The sequence below is a fragment of the Salvelinus alpinus genome, chromosome 34, assembly GCF_045679555.1.
Source record: "Salvelinus alpinus chromosome 34, SLU_Salpinus.1, whole genome shotgun sequence".
In the NCBI taxonomy this organism is placed as follows: Eukaryota; Metazoa; Chordata; class Actinopteri; order Salmoniformes; family Salmonidae; genus Salvelinus; species Salvelinus alpinus.
In genome coordinates, this window is record NC_092119.1 from 16,262,174 (window position 1) to 16,277,062 (window position 14,889).

General features: G+C 42.0%; 1 protein-coding gene across 3 annotated transcripts in view; it reads right to left on the minus strand.

The window, feature by feature from the left end:
* The window catches only part of smc6 (structural maintenance of chromosomes 6), a 30,047-nt gene extending 15,684 nt beyond the window's left edge, over window positions 1–14,363 (minus strand). The window contains exons 1-16 of one of the 3 annotated variants that reach the window (XM_071382873.1): window positions 14,294–14,363; window positions 12,981–13,134; window positions 12,778–12,895; window positions 12,434–12,539; window positions 12,136–12,272; window positions 11,529–11,590; window positions 10,272–10,352; window positions 9,897–9,998; window positions 8,902–9,021; window positions 8,650–8,745; window positions 6,767–6,913; window positions 6,393–6,481; window positions 5,564–5,734; window positions 4,518–4,696; window positions 4,087–4,288; window positions 3,646–3,760 (exon numbers count right to left, since the gene is read on the minus strand). In XM_071382873.1, coding sequence (XP_071238974.1) covers window positions 3,646–3,760; window positions 4,087–4,288; window positions 4,518–4,696; window positions 5,564–5,734; window positions 6,393–6,481; window positions 6,767–6,913; window positions 8,650–8,745; window positions 8,902–9,021; window positions 9,897–9,998; window positions 10,272–10,352; window positions 11,529–11,590; window positions 12,136–12,272; window positions 12,434–12,539; window positions 12,778–12,895; window positions 12,981–13,112 — 1,857 coding nt within the window. In that variant the 5' untranslated portion in view covers window positions 13,113–13,134; window positions 14,294–14,363. Of the gene's footprint in view, window positions 1–3,645; window positions 3,761–4,086; window positions 4,289–4,517; window positions 4,697–5,563; window positions 5,735–6,392; window positions 6,482–6,766; window positions 6,914–8,649; window positions 8,746–8,901; window positions 9,022–9,896; window positions 9,999–10,271; window positions 10,353–11,528; window positions 11,591–12,135; window positions 12,273–12,433; window positions 12,540–12,777; window positions 12,896–12,980; window positions 13,135–13,834 lie in introns of all 3 variants that reach the window. The other 2 variants (XM_071382874.1, XM_071382875.1) reach the window with 2 other exon arrangements.
* Between the last annotated feature and the right edge of the window lie 526 nt (window positions 14,364–14,889).

Consider the following 14,889-nt stretch of genomic DNA (forward strand, 5'->3'; position numbering starts at 1 on the left):
TTACACATGGAATAAACAAACATACAATCAATAATACAGTAGAAAAATCTATATACAGCATGTGCAAATGAGGTAGGATAAGAGAGGTAAGGCAATAAATAGGCCATGGTGGCAAAGTAATTACAATATTGCAATTAAACACTGGAATGGTAGGATGTGCAGAAAATGAATGTGCAAGTTGAGATACTGGGGTGCAAAGGAGCAAGATAAATAAATACAGTATGGGGATGAGGAAGATTGGATGGGCTATTTACAGATGAACTATGTACAGGTACAGTGATCTGTGAGCTGTTCTGACAGCTGGTGCTTAAAGTTAGTGAGGGAGGTAAGAGTCTCCAGCTTCAGATATTTTTGCAGTTCGTTCCAGTCATTGGCAGCAGAGAACTGGAAGGAGAGGCTGCCAAAGGAAGAATTGGCTTTGGGGGTGACCAGTGAGATATACCTGCTGGAGCGCATGATACGGGTGGGTGCTGCTATGGTGACCAGTGAGCTGAGATAAGCGGGGCTTTACCTAGCGGAGACTTGTAGATGATCTGGAACCAGTGGGTTTGGCGACGAGTATGAAACGAGATCATACAGGTCGCAGTGGTGGGTAGTATATGGGGTTTGGTGACAAAATGGATGGCACTGTGATAGACTGCATCCAATTTGTTGAGTAGAGTGTTGGAGGCTATTTTGTAAATGACATCGCCGAAGTCGAGGTTCGGTAGGATGGTCAGTTTTACGAGGGTATGTTTTGCAGCATGAGTGAAGGATGCTTCGTTGCGAAATAGGAAGCCGATTCTAGATTTAATTTTGGATTGGAGATGTTTAATTTGAGTCTGGAAGGAGAGTTTACAGTCTAACCAGACACCTAGGTATTTGTAGTTGTCCACATATTCTAAGTCAGAACCGTCCAGAGTAGTGATGCTGGACGGGCGGGCAGCGATCGTTTGAAGAGCATGCATTTAGTTTTACTTGCATTTAAGAGCAGTTGGAGGCCACGGACGGAGAGTTGTATGACATTGAAGCTCATCTGGAGGTTAGTTAAGTGTCCAACGAAGGGCCAGAGGTATACAGAATGGTGTCGTCTGCGTAGAGGTGGATCAAAGAATCACCAGCAGCGAGAGTGACATCATTGATGTATACAGAGAAGAGACTAGGCCCGATAATTGAACCCTGTGGCGTAACTGCATCGCAGTGCTAGCTGCGCCACCAGAGTCTCTGGGTTCGCGCCCAGGTTCTGTCGCAGCCGGCCGCGACTGGGAGGTCCGTGGGGCGACGCACAATTGGCATAGCGTCGTCCGGGTTAGGGAGGGTTTGGCCGGTAGGGATATCCTTGTCTCATCGCGCTCCAGCGACTCCTGTGGCAGGCCGGGCGCAGTGCGCGCTAACCAAGGGGGCCAGGTACACGGTGTTTCCTCCGACACATTGGTGCGGCTGGCTTCCGGGTTGGAGGCGCGCTGTGTTAAGAAGCAGTGCGGCTTGGTTGGGTTGTGCTTCGGAGGACGCATGGCTTTCGACCTTCGTCTCTCCCGAGCCCGTACGGGAGTTGTAGCGATGAGACAAGATAGTAATTACTAGCGATTGGATACCACGAAAAAATATATATATATATAAAAAAAACTTTCACTGGGGTGACGTCATAAGGGTTTTGTGTGATTGTATTGACTAGGTCCTGAGCTCAGTAAGGGGAATTTCCAAGGCTGTAGGCTAACTTGTCTATATTATGCTAATATTTTGTATATTTTGTGATATATTGAGTCTTTTGGTGTCTTATGCCTAGAATTAGCCAAGGAGGTTGTATGGTTCATTTGGTTCCTATTCTGAAAGTTTGATAAATTGTGCATAATGACATGTATATTTAATTGTGCGACAAATGTATTTAGGGTGTCAGACTCATATACTGTATTTCAATGCAAATTCAGGGGCACTCCTGAAATATTTTGGAGCACCCTCTGGCACTGGCCAGGATGAGGAGCCATCTACCTCCTCAGCCACACAGGCCTCTTCAGAAGTTATCTCAGATCCCCAGGATGAGGAGCCATCTACCTCCTCAGCCACACAGGCCTCTTCAGAAGTTATCTCAGATCCCCAGGATGAGGAGCCATCTACCTCCTGAGCCACACAGGCCTCTTCAGAAGTTATCTCGGAGCCTCAGGATGAGGAGCCATCTACCTCCTGAGCCACACAGGCCTCTTCAGAAGTTATCTCGGAGCCTCAGGATGAGGAGCCATCCACCTCCTCAGCCACAGAATTAAGACACAACTAGTTTACAGAGGACCAAGTGAGGTAGCACCTGACTTTGTTTTCCCAAGGAATGAGAGTGATGGAAGAAGTTGTCACCAGGAAGACCTTGGTGAGTGGTGAAAATAAATCCCTAGAAGTTGGTTGGTGTATTCTGAAAGAAACAACAGCCTCTTCTGATGCAAACTCTTTTCTAAGAAGAAAATGTATTTAGCAAACTCAGGACTGACAGACTGGAAACATGCAAGTTCTTTGCTGACTTCACATGACAGCAGTCCAGAACACCAAAACTGCAACTGCATGAAAACATAGAAAGAACTGGCAATGAGGATCAAAAAAGAGGAAACAATTGATAATCATGAGATGGCACTTAATGGAGGCTGGGAGGATAAGATGGAGAGAGAGGTGTTGACATGTCTGACTGCTATTGTGCCGTCTCTGACATATAGAAATCTGGCACTAAGGAGACACACAGAAACACTGTACTCTCCATCAAAATGGACATTTTCTCAAAAGGAGGTTAAACTGATGGCACAATTTGATCCAGTCATGAAAGAGCATCTTAACCGTGTCCAAAAAGGGTCCTCGAGTCACACCATCAGCTACCTTAGCCACCAAATACAGAATGGACTCATTGATTTTTTGAGCAGCAAGGTCTTTTCAATAATGGTGAGTGACATCAAGCTGGCAAAATGCTTCTCTATCATTCTAGATTGCACCTCAGATGTCAGCCACACTGAACAGTTGTGCAATTAAGTTTGTGCGTTTCTTGTTTGAAGTACAATTGTGTAATAATCAGCTTCTCTTCTTTATAAGTGTGTTATTCTATTTGTGTATTTGTGTGATATAGGCTTTGTGCAATTTAGTTTTTTGTGGGGTTTTTGTTAGCAATAGGGTAATAGTGTAATAATTCCATTCTCTTTTTTATTTGTATTTATATGCAACAATTTGTTTCTATTGGTCTTTGTTACTTCTTTTTGATATTTATGAATCTTCTTTTTGTATATATTTTTATATTTATATGGTTTTAAGGGGGGTTTCGCCCAGTGAGCCATAATGATCTGGGGTCTGTTGCCTTTAAAGAAGTAGTGTGACATCAGATCCTGGAGGACGGCCTCGTCCTTGTAGTTGACACAGCAGAAGGTCTTCATGAAGCTCCTCAAGCAGCTCTCCACTGCTACAGCTAAGGCAGGGTCCTTCGCCCAGGGAGCCATACAGGCTACAACCACCACTGGTTCCCACTCTATGCAAGACAGCCTGATCAATTCCATGACGGTACAGTTAGAAACATGGTAAATGCTGTTGTTTCTATCTTCCAAGTTACCTTTGTCGTATGATGCCTCAATGCCAACTCCTTCAAACAAACGGTTTGTTGGACTGCACATTCAACTAGGAGCTTAAATCAGGGAAGAAACTAACCTTGATTATGAGAATGGATTCTATGCCTCTCATGTCGATGAGACAGTTTGCGATGACTGGGTTGGCTATGCTCAGAGAGTCCAGTACTGAGGGGTAGTCTGGGTGATTGACTCCCCTGAAACACAACCAAATAAAAAAACTAAATTAGCTTTACTGACAACAACAAAAAGTATAGATACAGTTTGTTATGAACATCTAACAAAATAATTTGGTAACAATGAGACAATGTATTCACAAATCCACAGAGTTTCACTCTAATAATATCTGTAACTAAATATGGTCAAGGATCAAATACGGTCCATAGTAGCTACCGGTATTCAACAACAAAACAATATGTGGTAATGTCCCAAATGGCACCTTATTCCCTACATAGTGCACTACTATTGACATGGGCCATGTAGGGAATATGTTGCCATTTCAGATGGAGCGATTGTGTCTCACCGTCCTTGAACCTTGTAGACGGAGCCAGAGAAAGGGCTGACGATGATCTGGGGTCTATTGCCTTTAGAGAAGTAGCGTGACATCAGATCCTGGAGGACGGCCTCGTCCTTGTAGTTGTCACAGCAGAAGGTCTTCATGAAGCTCCTCAAGCAGCTCTCCACTGCTACAGCTAAGGCAGGGTCCTTCAGGTTTATACATGCCCCTGATGGGAAACCATGGATGGATGGATGGATGGGTAGGTGGATGAATGGATGGATGGGTAGATGGATGAATGAACAGAAAGAAAAACAGATTAATTCATGTTAAGTACATCTTTCTGAAGTTTCCCCACAGGGGGTAAATAGGAAGACTGTTGCACATGACCGTGCCATTCTGCCAGACCACTATATGATTGGGCTATACTAAACCAAAGAAGGTTGAGAACCACTGACCTATAGGACCAAGAGGTTTCTTGGTAAAACGTCCTTGGATGTAAGCCTTGTCTATGGTGTCTAGCAGGTCAGGCATGTTATCTCCAAAACGCTTCAGTTTGTTGGATCTACTGGCCAGGAGCTGGTTCTTCCTCTTCAGTTTGGCTTCCATCGACACCTGAATATTCTTCTCTTCCAATCTAGAGCATTCAATCAACACATGAGCATTACAGAAGTTTGAGTACTTGTACTAAAAGAAGAACGTGAGAGCAAATGGTTGATGCAGAAAGTGGTGGTGATCACGTTGCTGAGGCCTATATGTGAGTCTTCCGGGCCACACCCTATTGGGCCACACCCTACTCCACACATTGAAGGAATATAAAATGTTAATGTCTTTGGCAAAGAGTGATAAAATAAAAAGGCTTCAGTGACAATTATTTGAATAATTTATGGATGTTTTGTGCACAAAGTTGATTACTAAAGTGTCTTATTAGGAATGTCCAAATCTGACTTCTCTATGTGGCCGTGTACAGAAATGGTCATTCTGGACCGGGCGTCAGTTAAACTGCAGTACCGAAGCAAAACTGTAGGAGCAGTCGACAGTGCTTCTAGACCGGAACCATGGCCCCTTAAGTCTCAACACCGTGAGGATGTGTAAAATTGCTAATGGTCCGTAGGTATTTGTTGTCGTACTTGTTTCATACAGTAGAAAAATGCCACAGGTACAAGAATGCCACAGGTAGAAGAATGCCACAGGTAGAAAAATGCCACAGGTAGAAGAATGCCACAGGTAGAAGAATGCCACAGGTAGAAGAATGCCACAGGTAGAAGAATGCCACAGGTAGAAGAATGCCACAGGTAGAAGAATGCCACAGGTAGAAGAATGCCACAGGTAGAAGAATGCCACAGGTAGAAGAATGCCACAGGTAGAAAAATGCAAACAGAATTCATCGGACTTAATCATTTAAAAATAACAGGTTATTATCTGATCTTATCATACTGTACAATATGATAAGGCCACATTCTTGGAAGAGAAAGAAAATAGACTTTGAATCGTTTTCCATTACCGTAGTTTGTCCAACTCCTCCTTCCCTTTGAACAGAGCCTGTTGCCTGTCCTTGATCTCCTGATTCAGAGCGGTGCACTGCGTCTCATGCTTCTCCAACTGCGTCCTCAGACTGGAGATCTTCTGCAGTCTCTTGGTGTGCTCTGCCTCAGCCTTCTTGTTCTGACTCCCACTACAGGGTTACATCAAAAGATCATTTCAACAAAAGCTGAATGTATGCAAGGAAATCCAAACGACAGTAGTTATGTAACTAAAAAATGTGGACCAGATCACAATGCAATGACTATTAATGCTTACGTAAATCAGTGTGCGCAGTTAACAGTGTTGAGGAAGCTACTCTGAAAACATAGTTTGTGAAGCTACCAATTACTTCGCACTGGAAGAAGTTAAGAAAAATGTAGTTTACTTAAGTTACTTTAAAAAAGCAGTTCACTACATCCAAACTACTTAGTGAAAAATTATTCTATCTAAATCTGAGATGTCATAGACCACAAATTGAAAGAACAGATCGATCTGGAGTCAGATGTCACCAGAACGTGTCATTTAGACTATTAAAACACAAAAACTGTTTCAAGTCAGAATTAGGAAGATGTGATGCCTACTTCACCCATACTTTCAGTTCTTTTAGGGAAAAAAGTTGCAGTAGTTAGCTAGACCGCTACATGGCTAAAAAGTATTGAACTACTGAAAACACTACCTATATTTGAATTTAGTTTAACTACTACCTAGCTACGGCAAAACGTAGTTCAATTACTACTATCCAACACGGGCAGTTAATCCTTTCACAGTATATTCTACCAAACATTGACTATCACTCAAACATCTCTCACATATTTTTCACTTTGTGAATTCTCTCGTGAAGAAGGGACTGTTCCTTCTCTGATTGCTTCAGTTTGTTCACAGCACGGAAGTACACCACCTACAATACAACAGCATAAAATACAGCTCAGACAAAGGTATTGCATTTCATCAAAGTGCTGCAAACATACAGAAAAAGTATCGGTAAGCAAGGATATTAGTGAGGAAAATGGACATTTCATGTTAGTCCTAAACAGCACCTTATTCCCTATGAAGTACACTACTTTGAACAGAGCCCTATGGGCCCTGGTCAACAATAGTGCACTACATAGGTAATAGGTGCCATTAGGGCCGTAAACCTACATTTACTTCCTGGAATGGGATTGACCTCAACTCAGCCTCTTACCTCCTGCTCTTTCTGAGCTTTATTCTTTGACTTTACTTCTTCCTTTATCTTCCGACAGTCCTCTGACAGTGACTCCTCCTCTTCTTTCCGACTGTGAAGCCTGCTCTGGATCTCCTGCAATTTCTTTTCAGCTACTGTCACTTTATTCTGGAGGGAAAAGAGAGGAAAACATTAAAGGCCCAGTGCAGTGAAAAACTAGATTTTCATGTGTTTTAAATACATTTCCACACTGTTGAAATAATACTGTGAAATTGTGAAAATAATTATATGCCGTTTTAGTGTAAGCGCTGTTTGAAAAGACCACCTGAAATTTCAGCCTGTTTAGGTGGGATGGAGTTTTGGCCTTCCATGGTGACATCACCATGCAGTAAATTAGTTACCGTAATAGACCAATAATAAAAAGAGTTCTGAGCCTCTGTCAATAAGAGTTCCATTTCAGTTTTCCCCTCCCCACTCCCGAGCAAAATTCCTGCTTGAGCTAAGAATCTTAAAAAAAAAAAAGATTCACAGTAAATTCATTCACAGTAAGGTACTTAAAATGTAACCCAGATATTATTAAATATTGAGATAAAAATGGCTGCATTGGACCTTTAAGATATAACACAGGCAGGATTTCTAAGAAAATCATAAGAGTTTCTCCAATGGATTTCTCAACAGATCCAACTGACAGCATACACATATATATATATATATATATATACACACACACTCACACAAAAGTATGTGGACACCCCTTCAAATGAGTAGATTCGGCTACTTCAGCCACACCCGTTGCTGACATAAAATTGAGCACACATCCATGCAATCTCCATAGACAAACATTGGTTGTCAAATGGACTTACTGAAGAGCTCAGTGACTTTCAACATGGCATCGTTATAGGATGACACCTATCCAACAAGTCAGCCCTGCTAGAGCTGCCCCGGTCAACTGTAAGTGCTGTTATTGTGAAGTGGAAACGTCTAGGAGCAACAACGGCAGTGGTAGGCCACACAAGCTCACAGAACGGGACCGCCGAGGGCTGAAGCGCGTAGGGCTTAAAAATCGTCTGTCCATGGTTGAAACACTCACTACCAAGTTCCAAACTGCCTCGGGAAGAAACGTCAGCACAAGAACTGTTCGTCGAGAGCTTCATGAAATGGATTTCCATGGCCGAGCAGCCCCACACAAGCCTAAGATCACCATGCGCAATGCCAAGTGTCAGCTGGAGTGGTGTAAAGCTCACCGCCATTTGACTCTAGAGCAGTGGAAACGCTTTCTCTGGAGTGATGAATCACGTTTCTCCATCTAGCAGTCCGACGGACGAATCTGGGTTTGGCGGATGCCAGGACTAAAGTTTGATGGAGGAGGAATAATGATATGGGGCTGTTTTTCATGGTTCAGGCCCCTTAGTTCCAGTGAAGGGAAATCTTAACGCTACAGCACACAATGACATTCTAGACAATTCTGTGCTTCCAACTTTGTGGCAACTGTTTGGGGAAGGCCCTTTCCTGTTTCAGTATGACAATGCCCCCGCTGCACAAAGCGAGGTCCATACAGAAATGGTTTGTTGAGATCGTTGTGGAAGAACTTGACTGGCCTGCATAGAGCCCTGTCCTCAACCTCATCGAACGCCTTTGGTATGAATTGTAACGCCGACTGCGAGCCAGGCCTAATCGCCCAACATCCGTGCCCAATCTCACTAATGCTCTCATGGCAAGTCCCCACAGAAATGTTCCAACATCTATTGGAAAGCCTTCCAAGAAGAGTGGAGGCTGTTAAAGCAGCAAAGGGGGGTTCAACTCCATATTAATACCCATGATTTTGGAATGAGATGTTCCGATGAGCAGGTATCCACATACTTTTGGTAATGTAGTGTACTTAGACAAATATACTTCACAAATACCTGACAGAGTTGAAGGTTTTCTTCGTGTTTGTGATTACTTTCCTCTGCGTCCATCTGTTCCTGTAGCTGTTGGACCAACCGCTCCTTTTCTCTCACCTGAAAGTAACAAAACAAAGGTGACATGACCATATTATTTTCTTGCAGAAAATAATTTATGCAGTTTTTCAAAGAATTTCCAACACTTTTGAATGGCTTTGACTTAGCCCAAACTAAACAAAATGGTGAATGAGAAACAACCAAGTAAAGTCCTACCAAGCACCATGCCATCATCTTCTTGAGTTCCTCCAGAGTCTCCTTCATCTTACCAACAGATGACAGGTTTTCATACCTCTCCTTCTTCTGCAAAAACTCCTGCTTGAGATCCTTTAGACACTGAAAGCAAAAGATAAAACATGGTTAGAGTCTTAACTTACTGTCCTATTTATGTACTAACCAAAAATAGAAATGCAACATGTAAAGTGTTGGTGCCATGCTACATGAACTGAAATAAAAGATCTCAGAAATGTTCCATATGGACAAAAAGCTTATTTCTCTAAGATGTTGTGCACAAATTTGTTTACATCCCTGTTAGTGAGCATTTCTCCTTTTCCAAGATATGCCACACCTGTCAGCTGGATGGATTATCAAGAATCTGATTAAACAGCATGATCATTACACAGGTGCACTTTGTGCTGGGGACAATAAAAGGCCACTCTAAAAATGTGAAGTTTTGTCACACAACAATGCCACAGATGTCTCAAGTTGAGGGAGTGTGCAATTGGCATACTGACAGCAGGAATGTCCACCAGAGCGGTTACCAGAAAATGTAAGGAAATATGTCCCGCTACATGAGGCAAATGGTGGTCACACCAGATACTGACTATTTTTTTCTTCCACGCCCCTACCTTTTTTTAAGGTATCTGTGACCAACAGATGCATATCTGTATTCCCAGTCATGTGAAATCCATAGATTAGGGCCTAATGAATTTATTGTAATTGACTGATTTCCTTATATCAACTGTAACTCAGTAAAAAAAATAAAAAATTGTTGCATGTTGCGTTTATATTTTTGTACGGGGTAATTTAATTGAAAACATCTAACAAACCGGGTACAGACGTAGTGTTACATTGTCATCTTTTTTAAAATCTAATTTAAAAAAACATTTTTCATTAAGTGTATGTGTGACCATGTATGAAATGCACTTTAAAAATGTAATACATTTATTTTTGGGCCCCCATAAAATGTCATTTCCATGCGATAGCATTACCTCCTCTTGCCTCTCAACCTGTTCTCTGGTCACTGCTTTAGTCTGTTTGATGTGGATGTAGTCTCTCTTCATCTGCTCCAGTAGAGTCGCTTTCATGAAGAACTACATAAATATTAAAAAAATGTAATCCCCGGAAGGAACTTTGGTTGCGCATGATGAAGTGGACACAGAATTAGAATTGCATATGGGACAAAAATGAATGACAAAAAAAACAAGCACCACAAACATGTAGACAAGAAAATGACAGAGCTTAAATTACAAAACAAGGACAAAGAGCTTAAATTACAAAACAAGGACAAAGAGCTTAAATTACAAAACAAGGACAAAGAGCTTAAATTACAAAACAAGGACAAAGAGCTTAAATTACAACTGTACCTTATACTTATCTGCTTCGCTTTTTGAATGGAGAAATTGCTTACTCATTTCTTGGTTAAGAATTGAGACTGGGTTATCCACCTGTGATTTACAGTAAACAGCAAAAGAGGCTTTTCAAATATGGACATACACTATCTTTACAAAGTTTGGGGTCACTTAGAAATGTCTTTGTTTTTGAAAGAAAAGCAAATTTTTTGTCCATTTAAAATAACATCAAATTGATCAGAAATACAGTGTAGACATTGTTAATGTTGTAAATGACTATTGTAGCTGGAAACGGCAGATTTTTAATGGAATATCTACATAGGTGTACAGAGGCCCATTATCAGCAACCATCACTCCTGTGTTCCAATGGCACGTTGTGTTAGCTAATCCCGTTTTATCCTTTTAAAAAGTATAATTGCTCATTAGAAAACCCTTTTACAATTATGTTAGCACAGCTGAAAACTGTTGTTCTGATTAAAGAAGCAATAAAACTGGCCTTCTTTAGACTAGTTGAGTATCTGGAGCATCAGCATTTGTGGGTTCGATTACAGGCTCAAAATGACCAGGAACAAAGACCTTTCTTCTGAAATTTGTCAGTCTATTCTTGTTCTGAGAAATGAAGGCTATTCCATGCGAGAAATTGCCAAGAAACTGAAGATCTGGTACAACACTGTGTACTACTCCCTTCACAGAACAGCACAAATTGGCTCTTACCAGAATAGAAAGAAGAGTGGGAGGCCCCGGTGCACAACTGAGCAAGAGGACAAGTACATTAGAGTGTCTAGTTTGAGAAACAGACACCTCACAAGTCCTCAACTGGCAGCTTCATTAAATAGTACCCGCAAAACAACATGCTCAACGTCAACAGTGAAGAGGCGACTCCGGGATGCTGGTCTTCTAGGCAGAGTTGCAAAGAAAAAGCCCTATCTCAGACTGACCAATAAAAATAAAAGATTAGTATGGGCAAAATAACACACACTGGACAGAGGAACTCTGCCTAGAAGGCCAGCATCCCGGAGTCGCCTCTTCACTGTTGACATTGCGGGTGACCACAAACTTTGGAACGGTAGTGTAATTAAAAATAAATAACATCATTCACTTTCAATAAAAAACACACACACACACTATATATATATATATATATATATATATATATATATATATATATATATATATATATATATATATATATATATATATATATATATATATATATATATATATATATATATATATATATATATATATATATCATACACACACACACAATACCTGGATGTTGAAGTGATCTAAAATTGCAGTCAATTCATCCTTTTTATTTGAAACCAAGTGCCCTGGAATAAAAGGTAAAGGTTGATTAAAATAGAGAAGAGATAAAGAAAACTGCCAGACAGACCAACCTGACGGCCGGACAGACACAGACAGACCGACCTGACAGACACGGACAGACTGACCTGACGGCCGGACAGACACGGACAGACAGACCGACCTGATGGCCGGACAGACAGACCGACCTGCCGGCCGGACAGACACAGACAGACCGGACGGCCAGACGGCCCGACCTGACGGCCAGACGGACCGACCTGACGGCCAGACGGACCGACCTGACGGCCAGACGGACCGACCTGACGGCCAGACAGACAGACCGACCGGACGGCCAGACAGACAGACCGACCGGACGGCCAGACAGACAGACAGACCGACCGGACGGCCAGACAGACAGACAGACCGACCGGACGGCCAGACAGACAGACCGACCTGACGGCCGGACAGACAGACAGACAGACCGACCTGACGGCCAGACAGACAGACCAACCTGACGGCCAGACAGACAGACCAACCTGACGGCCAGACAGACCTGACAGATTTAAACTATTACCTGTTTTACTCTTCAACCTGCACGTCCGAACACCATCACTAGAAATCCTTTGTTCAATAGAAATGCATTCCCCGTAGACATCCCCTTTGTACGCGTCTGGTCCTCTGTTTCTCAGTTTCACTGTAACATCCGCTGTGCTGGAAATAAGTTCACCCACATGGACAGAGTATTGGTCTATTGTTTACATTACATTCAAAAGATCTATTTGCAAACTCAGCGGTAATGAGAATTTACACTGTCCATAAAAAAAGAGAGATATGGAATGGGTGTCAATATAATATAAGTAACTAGAACTGACCTTTCACCATTTTTCACAAAACCCTTCAAAGATGCTCCTCTGTTTGTGATGGTGGCCTTTCCACCAAGGCCCACTATTAGAGCAGTCAGTATGGCACTTTTCCCACCTGCAAAACAAAATCAGGTGAAAATACCATGGCACATAGCAGAAATAGGTCCCACTCACAGTACAATGAATAGCAACTAAGCCATTATAGACAGGGGGAAACTAACTTGAATTCAGCATTCAAATTCAGTTATAATGACTGTTGGAGAAGGGTAAGAAAGTTAAGGGAAGGCATCAAAAACATGTATATGGGGAGTCCTTTAACCAATACAAAGTATCAGTTTAAAAATCTTTCTTACTTCCATTGTTGCCAACAATGAAGTTCACATTGGGCCCGAACTGGAATGGACCGAGCAAATGGTGACACATGAAATTCTTTATGGTGATGCTTTCAATAACTCCAATATCTCCCAAACCCTAAAAATGAACAACAAAAATAGAAGAAAACTGTAAGCCATTACAAATCAATCTATCGATCAGATAATTGATGGGAGGCACTGACCGAGGGAGAGGTGGAGTGGTCATTAAATGTTGTCCCATGATCCTCTCTGCCATCTTCTTCCTCATTAACCGCTTCCAATCTACGTTTCTTGGTGAATTTTTCATCATTCAGTACTTTGCTTTTCCGCTTCATTTTAGTAACATCTGGATCCACGCTGTTGAAACAAAAACATCTGCATAAATATTAGTAATTACATGCCTAAGTCATGTTAGTTTACTGCCAGAGCACATAGGGAAGATTCTGGAGAGACATATGGGTCTCAAATTGATTGTTGCCTGGCTTACTGTAGGCTACACTACAGATGTGGCTATCGCGTTTGAGTCGCTCTGGATGGCGCCGGAAGAGATGGCTGCCGTTTTACGGGCTCCTAACCAACTGTGCTTCTACCCCCAAGCCATAAGACTGCTGAACAATTAATCAAATGGTCACCCGGACTATTTACATTGACATCCCCCCCCCCCCACCTTGTTCTTACACTGCTGCTACTCGCTGTTTATTATCTATGCATAGTCACTTTACAAATTACCTCGACTAACCAGTTACCGGTATCGCCTGTATATAGCCTCGTTATGTAATTTTCTTGTGTTACTAAATAAACAAAAGTTTAAAAAAAATGAACAAGCAAATATTTTCTTAACTCCATTTCTTGAACTGCATTGTTGGTTAAGGGCTTGTAAGTAAGCAATACACGGGAAGATCTACCTACACCTGTTGTATTCGGCGCATGTGAAAAATTTAATTTGATTTGAGTAAGTGATTTGACGTCTGGTGTCTTGAAATTGGTGACTTGAAATGATACCCAGGGGGGGGGGGGGGAATCATTGTAGATATTACAAAATGTGTTCTTGTCTTACAGGTGGAAGGGTAAGCTTCAGTGTAGACCACTACCACACAGGAAGGCGCCATGAAAGTACAAAGCTTGACACATCTTCCATAAGAACGCGCAGGTGCAGACTAACATTGCAACGTTCCAATCCAAACTGATACAATCTAACATTTTTACGTTTCGTATTCAACTATATAAGGGTTGCTGAAGCTCCATATAGGGGGTGATATGACAAATACAGCTACAATAGGCCTACTCGATACTTTCTTTGCGAAGCATAGGCTATCTTTGTTTGCAAGATCAGAGCATTAAAGTTTTAAACTGAATAGACAAAAGCGTTCACCCCCGTCAGTCACAGGTCCAGACAAGCAGTCTTATTCTACTGCCTTTCGTTCAGGATAGTCTTAACTTCTAAATGTCCGTTTATGAGGTTGAATTATGCATTATGTGTTCTTCAAGAACAGACAAAAATAGAGCGCGTACGTACCCGACTCTGACTTCCTGGTGTGGTGGACGTGCTGCGAAACGGAGGAGGAGAAATGTGTGGGAGTGTGTTAACTTTGTATCAGGCTGTTTTCAAAGAGGAACACCTATTCTTCTTCGGTTTGCGTCAAATATGTTGCATTACCGCCCCCAACTGGACTATAATATAAATCCATTATACTTTGTAATACAAAATAGGAAAAGGGGAAAATAAAATACTAAATTTACAAATCTAAAATAAAACACACCCTTCAAACTAACCTTACACTCATTCAAAACCCACTAGCCCACTCCAATACTTTGTCCCCATCTACTCATGCACCATGCCAACGGCCTGGGAGGCCGGTACACCACCACTCAACACACCCTGTTGACGTCAAATCTCGTATACCCAAATACTTCTCTGCAGCTGCCACCACAACATCTATTTTCTGTGATTTACATTCCATTTCTGCGGTACAGTTGATAACCATTGCTATGAACGCTAAGAAGCCAACCTTACAGAAGCATATTTCACTCGTTGGCCTATCCCTCAATGGAGGCATAGGTCTACTACTCACAGGGATCCTCTCAGGATCCCTCACCCTTGACCCATCCTCC